At 40.6% G+C, this 14,513-nt stretch overlaps 1 protein-coding gene across 2 annotated transcripts; it reads right to left on the bottom strand.

The window, feature by feature from the left end:
- Nucleotides 1–511: 511 nt before the first annotated feature.
- On the bottom strand, nucleotides 512–14,025 carry anxa6 (annexin A6). 2 transcript variants are annotated; one of them, XM_044206306.1, is made up of 25 exons: nucleotides 13,565–14,025; nucleotides 12,486–12,539; nucleotides 10,104–10,188; nucleotides 9,910–10,004; nucleotides 9,638–9,751; nucleotides 9,444–9,534; nucleotides 9,282–9,361; nucleotides 9,069–9,125; nucleotides 8,217–8,310; nucleotides 7,272–7,367; nucleotides 7,127–7,185; nucleotides 6,795–6,917; nucleotides 6,634–6,692; nucleotides 6,299–6,377; nucleotides 4,910–4,991; nucleotides 4,725–4,819; nucleotides 4,495–4,608; nucleotides 3,645–3,735; nucleotides 3,465–3,544; nucleotides 3,184–3,237; nucleotides 2,985–3,078; nucleotides 2,781–2,876; nucleotides 2,592–2,650; nucleotides 2,243–2,380; nucleotides 512–977 (listed from the first exon to the last, which is right to left on the bottom strand). In XM_044206306.1, exons 2-25 carry the CDS (start codon nucleotides 12,486–12,488, stop codon nucleotides 918–920), a joined length of 1,998 nt encoding a protein of 665 aa, XP_044062241.1. In that variant the 5' UTR covers nucleotides 12,489–12,539; nucleotides 13,565–14,025; the 3' UTR covers nucleotides 512–917. The 2 variants fall into 2 exon arrangements, with proteins under 2 accessions (XP_044062241.1, XP_044062242.1); XM_044206307.1 differs by having other exon boundaries at nucleotides 2,258–2,380.
- Nucleotides 14,026–14,513: the final 488 nt, after the last annotated feature.

Genomic DNA, 14,513 nt, shown 5'->3' with positions numbered 1-14,513 from the left:
CTGTTCAGTCATGGTAGGTAGTCAGGTAGCAGAGGAAGTCATGCCTATACCTCTACAGTGTGTATGAATGTAAAGAAGCAGAGTGGTTGTAAGAGCTAAAATTAGCCTGATTTCTTTATATTTAGGCTCTACAACATTAGCTAATAGCTGCTATGCAATTAAAACATTAGTTTGAATGAATTATTATTCTAAAATCAGCCTTTATTTACATATAGTTCACCTTTATGAACAACAGTAACTTATCTGTATTTTTGAGTTTGAGGCATTGAATTGGAGAGGGAGTTTCCTGATGTTACATATTGTTGTTCCCATTCTGCTAGACCCATTGCTATTGCCAGTCTCAACACAGTTAATCACTGAACTGCCCTGCCAGATACAAACCAGGGCACCCCACCCAGAACACACAGAGACAATGTGAGCTAGTATGATTTACATTTAACATGAACTTAATTTATATATTGAAATGTATTAAAATGTTTTCCAACATTGCAAGAAGAAAGAGAAAAGACAATTTTTTTGGTATCTTTAACCATTTTATTCAGGTCTATATGACACCTTAAAATCACAGTAATCATTGGACAGCCTGCAATCTGAAGGCACTATTTGACTTTCTAATTTCCAATATGCAGCACATGTGAAGCACCTTTCCACACCAACATAAACATCTTCATGTTACATATGATATAAAAAAAGAAAGACATCATCCTGATGGGACAGGGCGATCAGACAGGAAAGCAGAAAACTGGCTTGGAAGGCTGGGAGGTCATAGGTCAGGTGGTTTGGCTGAGGAGTGGCAGCAGTTTAGGGACACTGACAATAGATACTGACGTTAACCACCACAGTTTCACTCTGTGATCATGCTTCTCTCATGGTTTTTCACTGAAGTCTGTGAACGGAGCTGCAGAGCTGTGACAAGTTTAATCTTCTCCTCCACAGAGCATCAGCAGGGTTTTACGGTAGTCTCCTGAGGTATCACCCTGAACAGTGATGGAAAACATGCACAGAAGGAGCTTCAGTTAATGGAAAATACAGTTTTCATCACGTTTATGCCTGCTGACGTTTGGTCATCACAGAGCTGAAACCGGAAAGCAGGGTTTATCTTTAACTAATGTTGACTGAATGAGTGTCATGGGGACAAGCAGAACTCTGCTAAAGTAAACTAAAATCAACAAGGGAGTTAAAAGTAGAATTACCCTTAACATCAGCTGACACTTGTAGATACAGATTTATATCTTTAAAATCATCATCACATTTATATAAGTTTTTATCTTTTTAAAGGACTAGTTCCTAATGTTGGGAATTACACTGATACGCTTTCTTGCCAAGAATTAGATGAGAAGATTGATACCACTCCCATGCTGTATGGTAAATATGAAGCTACACAGAGTAGCTGCTTAGCTTAGCTTAGCACAAAGACTGGAAAAACGGGGAAACAGCTAGCCTGGCTATATCTGAAGGTAACAAAATCCACTTACCAGCACCTCTAAAGCTGGAGCTGGTAGCTTTAGAGGTGCTGGTAGGTGGATGTAAAGATATGGGATTTGTATAAATCTTCTCATTTAACTCTCAGCAAGAAAACTATTTCTTTTAATTTTTTTTAAATGCATCTGTTTGCTCTGAGATGTCAGTGACACTAACTTTTCTGTAAATTGGTTGCAATTGCAAATTTATCAAATAAATACACAGACTTACTATTTGACAAATTGCTTGAATCAAAATTTATTTTGAAACTGAAATTGACAACCTAAAAATATGCTATTAAAAAGCACTGTCTACACAAAAAAAGATTATTTCCAATAAATGTACACTTCAGAATAAACAATATATGGCAATCCTTCCTGTTGCATAATCTGATAATATTTCTGGCAAAGCCAATCCAGAGCACCCTACTTGCTTGTCTGTATTGGTGTCACGGTGATTTCATCTGAAAGTTATTATAGAACTGCTTCTGGGTACTTCCTGTCTCTGCGGCTGTCAACCAATCACACGCGGATATAGAGAGGAAGTTAAGCATGCAAGGGAAATTCCTTAACAGCTGTGAAGTAGCCACAGACCCATAGTCCACCGCAGGAAGCAAGATTACCGTACCCCACCACCCCACCACAGCAGCAGAAGAAGGATGTGCAACACACACATGCAGAGCAGGACAAAGGCCAAGAGACAAAAACTCCACAGAGACACACAGATGAGATGAGAACACCAAACCAACCAGGAGTATTAGTAGACAAAGAATCTGACTTACAATCATAGTTTCTACCTGGATGAATTCATGGAGGGAGACATCATGCGTTTCCTTGAACTCTTTACGAATGTTGAAAAGGTCAACCTCGCAACGGGACACCATGATGCGGATCAGCGCTCTGTCGTCTGTACCAAGGCCCTGCAGAGGAGATCAATAGATACTTTGTATATTCTGATTTAATTACAGTAGCTGCTACTGTCTGAGAGCACTCAGCAGCAGCAATACCAAAAAAGTACACAGAAAGAGACACAAAACCTAAATAGGTTACAAGGCCCTGGTGACGTGCTGCAGGCCTGCAGCTAGAATTATACAACAGCATAAACATGTTCAAAGCACTGTGAATAAATACCTTCATGGCTTTGTACAAACGGTCTGCAAAATAAGAGGGTTGGTTCTTTACACTGCAAACTGCAAAGCAAAGAGAGAGAAGGGAAAGGGTTTAGGAGGAGTCAGATTATATGTTGTTAGCAGTATACACTGTGACACACTGAAAAAGCACAATATTATAATATTTAAGGTGACCAAAGATGGTTATTACTTATTGCATAAAAGGCATTTTTGACATCTCCTGACATCTCTTTCTTGATAATCTGTTCAATGTCCTTGTTGGTGTATCTGACAAACTCCTGGAATACTGTGAATAGCAAGAAGTATGATCAGTTATCATGAGCTGGATCCATTTCACTTTGTTATTACATTTGTAATCAAATGACCACTGTGATCTGTCTGTCTTGACCTTTACCTTTTCTAAGATGGGGGAAGCTTCTGGTGCACAGAACACTCATGAACTTCATCTCCATGTCATCAGACTCTGCATTGCATGCATCGGCAAGTTCCTGATAGGTTTGAGTAGAAAAACGGGAACAAAATCATTTAAACCCATTCTTCCATTTCATATTTTAACACAGTGAAATGTTACAGGATGTCTTACACTAAATCACCTGAGCATCTGCACTGGCTCTTTCCACATCTGCAGGGCCCTCCTCTCTTGCACCCTGAACAGAGTAAAGACGTTTAAATGTAAATGAATAATGATGAAATATAAGTGGTTCACCACCAACATTTAGTTTTTTCTTTAATATGTAAGACATTGTGAAAGAAAACTGTGCGTGTGATGAAATGGAGCTTTTTTGTTATCTGCTACAGTCAGCAGACAGACTGCAGCTAGTGAGTGGGCGTGGAAATTAAACACAGTCTAAGTTCTCACGATGAAGAACATTACCTGCACAAGAGAAACAAGGATGCGGCAGAAGAGGCCTGATGTGTCTGACTGAATGGCTTCCTCCAGAGACTTCTTATAGGCTGTGCAGAGTGGGTACATGATACATTGCATGTAAAAGGTTTCCAGAAGAAAGAAGAAGAAGAAAGTGATTTTAAAGACTTTTTTTGACATCAAACTCACCGTGCTGATAAGCAGCGTTCATGGCATGTATTTCCTCATTGCTCCTGGTGACCAGGATCTCGATCAGAGCATGTTCATCTGTCCCGGCCCCCTGTCGAAAGCAAGAGTTTTATGCACAAAAAGGCAGAGGAGCAAAGAAAACAAAAAAAAAAACAACAACAGATAAACAAGAACCACGCCAAGGCAGTACGTGTGAAACATTCCTCCTCACATGTACTGACAAATCAATGTTTTTTTACTATTTTTTGTTCTTATTTTTATAATCTCCATTTGTATTTTAATGACAGACCTTCCTAATACTGTATTGATCACCTCATGCCTCACTGAAGAGACTGAGTCACAGTTCAGTACAGGGGTACCTTGACTTTTTCAAGCCTAAATAGCACCATTCAGTGCATGTGACCATTCAAGGCTTAGAAATGCAGCAAACAGGTGTCGTCTATTTAGTTCTTGTACTGATTTATATGTTGACCGCATGCCTTCAAATAAGCAAATTATTAAATTCCACTGCATCAAAGTGACAATTGTAAAACATTATTTTGCACTCAATTCTTGTCTGTTCAGAATAAAGGATGAGTGAGGTTTCGACACAAGGAAATTCAGTCAGTGTTTGATAAGTTAGAAATACCTAAAATGCAGTTATTTGACTTCCAAATACATTCAGTGTAATTGTCATGGCATTCAAGCACCAACTATACCTCTCTGGGCCTAACATCAGTCATCACGGGTTCTCTCTCTACTACACATATAGTATCACTACCATGTCAACACCTGTATCTACAGGCACAGGCCTGTAGGCAGCCTGTCACTTATGAAAAGAAAATCATTAGGTGATTTGGATCAGCTGTACCTCCATTGCCTTCCTCATCATTTTGGCATCAAACTCTGCGGGGGTCAACATGAGCCCAATGATCAGCCTCTCTAAGTTCTTTGACAGTTCAGACTTCAGGTCCTTCATCAGATCCTGAGGACAGATTAAACACACTGAGTTGTTATAAAGTCATGTTGAGTTTAACATATCCATTAAGTCCTTATCTAGTTTTGTTGAGGTTTTGATTTTCAATGATGAATTTCTCTCACCCTTCCCAGGAGGGATTTGAAGGTCTGTCTGATCTCTTGCCTCTGAGCATTGCTTCTCTGCGCAACAATGTCAATAATTGTATCTTCATCTGTTCCTGTAGGCAGTAAAAGGCAGTAACATTTGTATATCTTGTTTTGTAAAACTGTAGCAGTGTAAATGTGCTTTAGTTTTCAGGGTTGCATACCGAATCCCTTCATAGCTTTCCTCAGTGCTTGTGCATCAGCAGCAGGGTCAAAATTGGGTGCAGGGCGGAGTGTTGGCCTTAGCTGAGGTGGTGGAATGACAGAGAAGTGTGAAATTCAATAATTGCGCGCACACAAAAACAAACAGTTTCACTTGATTAAATACATATTAAATTAAATACGATTAAATACACCAGATGTGTAAGCTTGAAGCACTAAACATGCAAAACTTTACAATATATGAAAAAGAGGAAAGAATTAGTTGTTCCGTTGGATTAGTCCGCTGATATCATAATTCTGAAAACAGATTTCTGATAATACTCTCTTGACATTTGAGGGAAGGTGTGCCCTCTTGAGGTTAGAAGCCTTGACACCACCAACAATGAAAAGGTGGGCAGGCTGGAAAACAACTCAGTTTTACGGAGCGTTAGTGAGACGAGCTTTTGTTGACCAAAATGCTGAGATCTTTCTGACATTCACTCCAAGGACAAAGCGAGGCAAACAGTGGTTTGGAGAGTGCATTATAACAAAAACTATTTGTATTTGAGTCAACAGCATTCTGATCTTATCCAGAGTTACACAAAGCCTTCACTGTGCAGACATGGCAGCCTGGGCGCAGATCCCGGGGGGGTCGTAGGGGACAAGTCCCCTCAAACTTCTGAAAAACATGAAGTTGCCGCCACCCATAAATTATTTCTAAATAAATGATGTAATTGAAAATATATATTTAATAGAAGCAGACTCCACTTTTGAAATAATTCACACATAAACACAAAGTGTTGTGTTTATGTCCCCCCTATGTATCGTGCTCAGTGGTCTGAACCATATACTAAACTAAGTGGGAATTTGGGAAATTAAGTTAACGGTTTACTTTATCCTGATTCCTTTGCTTGCTATTGGACTACGTTTCCCAGATTCCATCTCTGTAGCACATGAGTTGCGTCTTCTTCAGTGAGTGAGTCTAGTGGCTGGTGATTAGTGACTGCTGGCTAGTCCTGTGACTGATGCCTTGTGAGTACTTTTGTTCAAACTAAGATAAAGTCTACCAGTCAACAGAATAAAAGGTTCAAAAACGTAACCAGACTGTGTTTACCGCCTCAAGTGAATTAACTTATCCCCAGCCAGATCCATATTCAGAGGTAGCTAGCTGGCTAAACTAGCTAGCTGTTATATTGATTATACCCGTAAAACTTCTTGAGAAAATTCCATGTTTGTGGTCCCCCCCTAAGTTGTAATGAGATCTGTGCCCTTGCATGGCAGTGTTATCAGCACAGGTTCGTGGCACTGCAAGAAGCAGGTCATTTCAGGGCCAGCAGGTAATTAGGATGCATGCCACTGCCAACCCAAACATGCAATGACACATCTAAAGTGGGAGCAGATGATGCCCAAACCTGGACTTTGGTCATGGCACTTGATTCCCACATCTTGTAGGCTATCTGAGCAGCTTCAGGGAAGAACTCTCCAGCTAAGCTGCAATGATCAGTTTGACACAAGAGAACACACTCAGCAAAGCCAAAACCTCAAGCGGTACAGTGGGTACATTTCTAGGAACATAGAAGAAAGAGTTTTAAATATATTTAATGGTAGATCTGTTTTCATACCTCTCCCATTAAGTCAATAAACATTTTTTGTGTTACCCCCCTCAGAAAACAATAACTCCTGAAAAGTGGTGCTCTGTCACCCCCATCTGGTTGCTGCTGCTGCTTGCAGCCATACTGTAACTTACTCATCATCTCCTCCACACAGATTAAGCAGAGTCTTCTTGTAATCCCCTGATGTGTCGTCCTTACAGGTTTAAACACAGGCAGAATCAGGTTATGGGTGTATGATCTTCTGATGCTATTTAATTCTAAGTAAATTTAAAAAACTTATTAGTGTTTAACCAACCTTAATCATGTTATGAAGAGACTTCTCATATCTTAAACGGAAACACTCTCGAATGTCCAACATGTCTATTTCAGAGCGAGAAATCATGATCCTGATCAGGGTGTTGTCAGCTGTACCGAGTCCCTGGAAATGAAGGAGAGGACAAGTGTTCAGGGTCAGGATACTAAGGCAACTATAAGTAGTCCCAATCCAATTTTAAATATCATATCAAAAAGTTAGACTGCAATCTGCCACCAAGAAGAACAATGTGTCATAATGACACATTTGACTGTGTTGCTAAGGCATATCTGTCTACAAATAGTTTGGGCTATTTTTACTTAGAGTATGTTTACCTTCATTGACTTGTAAAGGCGCCTGGCAAAGAACATGGGAACACTCCTTATGCACTGGACTGTGAGAAACACCAAGAAGAGAGCCCTGTGTTAAATTGACATTCCCCGTGTCATCACAAAGCCGTACTTTCAGTGTGTTTCTTACCAACGGCCAGCATCAGCCTCTCAAAGTCCCCAGACAGCTCATTCTTTATGCTGTCCTCTATGGACATCTCTGCAATCTTCTCGTATTCATCGAAAACTGAACAAACAGAAGACAACATTTAGTAATGTTATTTATCTCATGCTCATTGAGGTATCTAATGTTCATTCTGATGATTGGTGAGCAGACCACAAAATTTGCTACCGATATTTAAGGTCCCTTGAGGATAAATTCTGATATCTTTGATGATCCCCTGACTTCTCATCCAGCCCCATCAGCTGGTCAGAATGTATCTTGGTTTATGACGTCTAATACCTGCAGAACTTAATGACATTCCCAGCAAACTGAGCTGTACTTTGTGTTTAGTGCTAATTTGTCAAATGTCAGCATCCTGCCAAGCTACACTAAGATGGTGAATCTGGTCAATATTAACCTACATCAGCATATTAACATTATCATTGTTAGCATGTTAGCATGCTGATGTTAGCATGCTGATGCTAGCTCAAAGCACCAAGTAAATACGCCCCATAGGCTGTATAAAACAGGTGCGCCCTCGCAGAACTGCTAGCATGGCTGTAGAGTCTTGTTACGCAAGGCCTCTTTACTTTGAACAAATGCTACATTTGGCTTTATCAAAAAATAAAAAACTTTGTCTTTTCTTCTTTCTTCTGTCATCTTTCTTCTTCATCTTTTGTGACCTGATCTCTGTGATGCACATATTTAAATTTCAGTTCTGAACAGCAGGCCTCAGACTGTTTTCTTGGCATTAGACAGAAAAGGGACTAGTTGAGGAGTGTTATACAATGTAGCTACAACTCATCATTCCACAATTACACTCAGACAACAACTTCTAATGTGCCATTAACTCCTGAGAGACTTGAGGTCGCTCGCAGTGGGAATGTCTGGATGCCTCACAGTCGTGTTAATTTCCCTGAGAGCTGCGCTCACCCATGTGGAGGTGGGTCACACTGCGGTTTCCCAGGATCATGATGAATTTGGCCTCGTCTGTCCCCCACATCTCTTCTCCAGCTGCATACAGCTCCTACACAGAGGTAAGAGAGCACAGGATCAGATCATGCAGAAAATCAAAATACAAAATGTTTCAGACATCCAAAGTTTATCATTGCATGCAGGGCTTATCTACTTTAATTAGTAACCTAATGGTACATTGCAAATTAATTTTTAGCCTATCTCTACCATAGTTGGATGGATTGCCATAAAATTTTTATATAGACATTCAAGGTCCCTGGAGGAGGAGGTCTACTGACTTTGCCAATCCATAAATGACTTCTCATTTAGAATTTAAAAAAACTTCTATTTGTCCTGCAAAACTAGTGAAACTCCCATCATTATTTTTGCTGTAGCCTACTTTGGGTTTAGTGCTAATTAGCAAATGTTAGCATGTAAACATGCTAAACTAAGATGGTAAACACGGTAAACATAATACCTGCTAAACAACATGTTAGCATGCTGTTGTTAGCATTTAGCTCAAAACACCACTGTGTCTAAGTACAGCCTTACAGAGCCGCTAGCATGGCTAGTTAGTCTTGTTGATACATGTTTTGATTGTTTCAACAATGTCTTGAATAATATAGGCACACTCTTCTGGTACAAAGTGGCAATATACTGAAAAGTTTCACCTTTAAGGTACTTTAAAAGAAAATTATTTTAAAGTAAATTATATACACAAAGTTAAAAAAAAGTTACACTTCAATGATTTTTTAAATAAAGGCCATATAAAGTCAATAAGCCCAAGCATGTTGCACTTCTCTGCTAGTCATAAAATGCTCAAATTCTCACTTGTGCATCCTGCTCCACCAGGTCTGCGTCCACCACTCCTGACTCATCTCTGGTCCCCTGGAGCCATCAAATCAAAACAACATGCTGCTGATCAGTCAGTGTTTAAAGGTGCTGTGGCTAAGACAGTCACTGTATATAATAATAATAATAATAATAATAATAATAATAATAATAATAATAATAATAATAATGTCAACTCCTCAGTAAACTGACCTGAAGTAAAACAACCAGCATCTTCTTAAAGTGACCTGAAGTGTCTGCGGTTATGTCCTCCTCCATGTCTCTGCCATAGGCTGGACACATATGTAAAATGTTGAGAGATGCTAAACAAATAATATGTTGATCTAAAATGGCATCTTATTTAACACGCCTTACCTTCCTTGTATGCTGCAACCATTTCACGTATCTGTTTGTTGTTTCTAGATGCCAGGATTTCAATAAGGCATCTCTCGTTTGTTCCAACTCCCTTGAAACAGAGCATTAAGTTTAAGCATTAAAATTATGAAGGAGCTTCTGCTTCATTAGATGTGATAAAGAATCTTACTGAGGTAATGAGGTAAATGTCTTACTTTGACTGCATCATGGATTTCTTTGGCATCAAGGTAGGCTGGGGTTCTCATCAGACTGACAATGAGACGCTCAAATTTGCCCGTCAGCTCATACTTCAGATCCTCAATCAGGTCCTGTTGAAACAACAAAAACATAATGGAGTTATGAACTTCTGTCTAAATGTGTTGTAAGTCACTGTATGGCAGGATATTCAAACCATCTCTGAAAAATGAGTTTCTATTTTAGCAAAATAAAAGATAAGAGATGAGAGGATGATTATGTATTCTTGTACCTGTCCAAAACTGGTTTTGTACGCTGCAATGATGTCCTGCCTCTGTGCATTGCTTCTTGAGGTGACCAGGTCCAGTATGGCCTCTTTATCACTACCTGAGGAACACAACAACAACCTTCATCTCAACAACTGCTGTCTGGAAGGTGACATTTTCGCCTCCGTGACCAAAAGCCATGGAGGAGTGAGGCACTCACCGATGCCTTTCATGGCATTGTAAAGGGTCTCGGCATCAGCAACTGGATCAAAGTCCGGAGCATCAGTTGTTGTGCCTCTGAACACCTGTAAGAAAAATTGTTCAACTGAATTTCAGAGGTGAGACATTTTTAATTGTGATAATTCAAGAACAACTTTTTGCACTAAAGGTAGATATAAAGACCATATACATGATCACATTGTCTCTCTAGCCGAGCCTTTGTGTATACTGTAAATACTCCAGTGCATCTGTAACAGGAATTCTAATTATGTTTGGGATGTTTTCAGGGGAAGAGTCTGTGGAACTGTGGATGTGTGTCATGTTGGTGTTGACAGTGCCCAGCTGGGTTGTGGCTATTGAGGTGAGGCTACTAGCCACAGCTCAGGGAAGTCTAAAAGTCATAGCAACAACAATAATTGCAAAAAAATTTAGAAAACCACAAACAATAGAGCCATGGGAAACAAACGTGCCTGCTTAAAGGGAATAAGTCAGTAATTCTTGGTATAGCATAAATATATTATTTAATTTTTTTGCCACGCTAACAGCTTGGCTCTAGGGATGGCAATATTTCCATAACTGATTAATGGATTGCCATGGAATTTGGTCAAACATTCATGGTCCCTGGAGGGTAACGAATCCTGACTTTGGGATTCTCTGACTTTTCCTCTAGTGCCAGCATGAGGTTGACATTTTTGTTTTTTAGTGAAATATCTCGATAACTACTGGATGGATTGCCATGTAATCTGGTACAGACATTCATGTCCCCTTCAGGATGAATTTCAATGACTTTGGCGATTCCTTAACTTTTCATCTAGCGCCATCATCATGTCAAAACTTTAATTTGTCCAATACTTTGGTTTATGACCAAATACCTGCAGAAACAATGACATTCCAATCAGCCTCAGCTGTATTTTGTGTTTAGCTCAAAGCATTGCTGTGTCTTACAGCCTCACAGAGCTGCTAGCCTGGCTCTAGTCTTGTTCTATTACAGACTGGCTGTTCAGCGTTTCCTCCAACATTTGCTATCACTTTTGCAGTTGCTCACCTCAACCCAGTCAGCTTACAAAGCTGAGAAAGAGGTTGTGAGAGTTCCCAACTAAGGGTCAGGAGATTAGGACTCAAAATACACTTTGCTTTTTCAGGGTCACAAGTTTGCACTGCACATCCCGCTTTCTAACAATTCACTGGCTTGACCCACACCTCCTTGCAGGGTGTGAGTAGTGGACCGTGTAAAAGTGGCAGTGACGGGACACTGAGACAGGAGGTGAAGCCAAGTCTGCCATTACAGCAGCTGACTGCTTGCACCTGTCTCACCCCCAGCAGATCAGAGGAAAGCCTGATGTCTATGTGTGTGTCTGTGTGTTGGGGCAGGGACAGAGGGTGTGTACGAGCAGCAGGGAGTCAGGTTGCACACAAAGTAGCTCCCTTTGCAGGGGTCTCTCATACAACAGCACATACAAACAAACTTCATTTGGCATGTAAAGAAAATATAAAGCTCTGCATGAGGACATTGTTTAAAAATGAAAGTTACTGCTCACACTGAAATGATCATAGCTCTATCAATTTGGCCCCATGAAGCTGTGACATTACCAGCTCATTCACTGTGGGAAATAATAAAACCTGGCCTGCATATGGAAAACTCAAACCGCAGCTGCTGCTGTAAAGATTACTGCTGCATTCAGGCAGTCAGCCAAAATGTGCTCTCCACCCTGCTGAGGGGCCACTGCACATGCTCTAATCCTCTGCTTCACTACAGTGACCATCACTCTTCACGACAGCTGGAAAGCTTCACCCACATAGCAACAGGGCCACAAACACAAGCCCCTAGCAACAGGCCTTTAACTAAAATAATGACATTTCTTGTGATGGGCCTTTCCTGTGGAAAATGTGGATTTAATGTTATGAGCTAAATTTCTACCCCTTCCTTCCTTCCTTCCTTCCTTCCTTCCTTCCTTCCTCCCTAGGTGTTGCTTGTTTCTTCTGTTGCCAAGGCCACAACTTTGCAGAGTATAATTAAGAGCAAGTGTGTGTTTCACCTCAAGTAAGATCAGAATGACAGGGCACTGACATACAGCTCGGACAATAAAGTTGGACGTCTGTCACAAGCCTGAGATAATTCTACAGAGCCGTTGCCTTTGGAAAGATGCTGTCGGTGTTTCTATCAGATGAGCAGGCACCACAGGTAACAATGACACCCTACACTGCTGCCTTTATGACGGGGAGGATTTGCATGGTGGTAGGTGGCAGTAAAATGACCCCACTCTGTCCACACCTCATTCAATAATACACAAAACCATCCATAGACACAAGATCTGGTCAGCAGTCTGATATAATCCACATCATACTTACATAATGCAACATGAGAACGGTCCTGTCTACTTACCATTTCTATATTTGGTCTTCTGTGTCAACACTGCAGGAATCAATAGTTTCAGGCCTAGAAGAGAGAGAAATGCTGATGTAGGGCTGGATAGCAATCATTGCAAAACATCCCTGGCCTGGTAAAGGTGTCATTCACCTCTGATGTGCGGGAAATAATGTTGCAAAGACACAGTATGCATGAGCATGACCCCTCCTTTTCCTGAGTAAATCTAATGGGGTGGTCTGTTCAGTGTGCTGCCTGACAGCTGGTTAAAACTGATCACCACCTACAGTAATTCTGCAGCACAGCTAAAGAACCAGAACAGGGAGACAAGTTTCTATAAAACTTGACTTCACATTCACCTAAAATGACAAGTTGGCGGGTGGAATTTGCATTAAGCCAATTGACGGGAAAACTATTTAGTCACATTTTCCATGCTGCCATACTCTAACCTATAATGAATGCAGCCATTCAGACAAGTAAAGCATATGGAGGCCCAGCTACTATAGCGAAATTAGCTCTGCTAACTTTGCCTGACTGACTATATTTCTGAATTTAGAATCACAGTGCAAAATGACATACATTTTTACAGATAAGATCAAACTGAGAGGACAAATGTTTGACAAATATAGACTTTCACCCATGCAGCTTTTCTACACAGAAAAAGAGAGAAAACTCAATCCAGGTTTGTTTAAGAGAAAAATGAAGCTCTCCCAAAATAGCAGGCAGAGTTTAACTTAATGTCAGAATCAAGGTATGCGGGGACTGGGCCTCTACATATACAGAGCCCCACCCTTATCTGTACCCACATAGTGGAATAAACTTCGGAGGCTTTATATCTAACTAGTTTTTTTCTAACTTTAGACTTTTCTCTGTAATAAAACAGATTGTTGTGCATTATGTTGTTTTTATATCCACTTATTCACTTAGTTAAATTCCAACTGACTTCCAGTGGTATCTTGCTATCTACTGCAATTCATTTTCACATTTAATAATGCCGCAACAAACTGTATTTCCATCGCAATCTATTGTCTCTGAAGCGGTTTTTAATCGGCTGAAATCGGAGTGAAGATGTCTCCAAATGACAGATAATGGCTCACCTTGTCTTTGCAGGAAGTATCAGTGTCCGGTGAGATGTTCCTGCTGTCTCTCTGTCTCCGCTCTGTCCGTCTCCTCCGGTCAGACTCAGGCCGTCCCGTTACGTGTCTTCTGACGCAACGACTGCGGCGCTCTCTCGCGCAGCTTCTCTGAAGTGTGTGTGTGTGTGAGCCTGAATGTAGCAGGGCAATGTGTTATGGTGAAGTGAATGCTATTTAAAACGTATGTGACCTGGTAACATCCAGTCCTAACTGAACTCTAACTCACGGAGGCTGCACTATTTTACGCCCACTTTTATGCACATCTTTTTTCTGCAGCTGCTGCTGCATCTGGAGGACGCCAGCCTATCAGGCTGAAAATGCAGACACCAGCGGCTTCCATTCTAGCATTTATTTTACTGCAGACAAGTAGACAAAACATGTATCTGTCTTTAAAAACATTCTCAACTTTGTCACATGACTGAGAGTTCAAATGTGAAGGGAGCTTGCTGGCACTGATGTGAGAGCTTGCTCTATTTCTGTCCTGTCAGGCGTCTATTCCAGTAAGAGGGGGAGACACGAGCATAGTTGGGGGGGGGTGCTGTGATAAGAGGCACAAACATTGATACAAACTTTTTTTAGCAATTTAACAATTTTTAGCCCACAGATTTATGTCTTACAGTTCCTGTGATGTTTTATTAAGTACTACATTAATTCTTGGTGATATTGTATGGATGGGGTGGCAGAAAAGATGATGAAAGAGGAGAGGTGATTTCCAGGAAGTTCAGAGGCTTACAGACAGTCCAGTGCCACACATAGCAGAAGCATGACTCTGTATGTTTCATTCTGACTGGAAGCCAACCCCAGTGTCACTGACCTCAGCTTAAACATGAAGGACACTGTTTACTCAGGCATCTATTTGAACAGTTCATGTTGCGCCCAGTCTATCAAATATCAAATTTGGTTGTTTGAC

Source organism: Siniperca chuatsi, linkage group LG8 (assembly GCF_020085105.1).
Source record: "Siniperca chuatsi isolate FFG_IHB_CAS linkage group LG8, ASM2008510v1, whole genome shotgun sequence".
Lineage (NCBI taxonomy): Eukaryota > Metazoa > Chordata > Actinopteri > Centrarchiformes > Sinipercidae > Siniperca > Siniperca chuatsi.
Note: the sequence above shows the minus strand (reverse complement) of the source record. Positions and strands in the feature narration are given on the sequence as shown.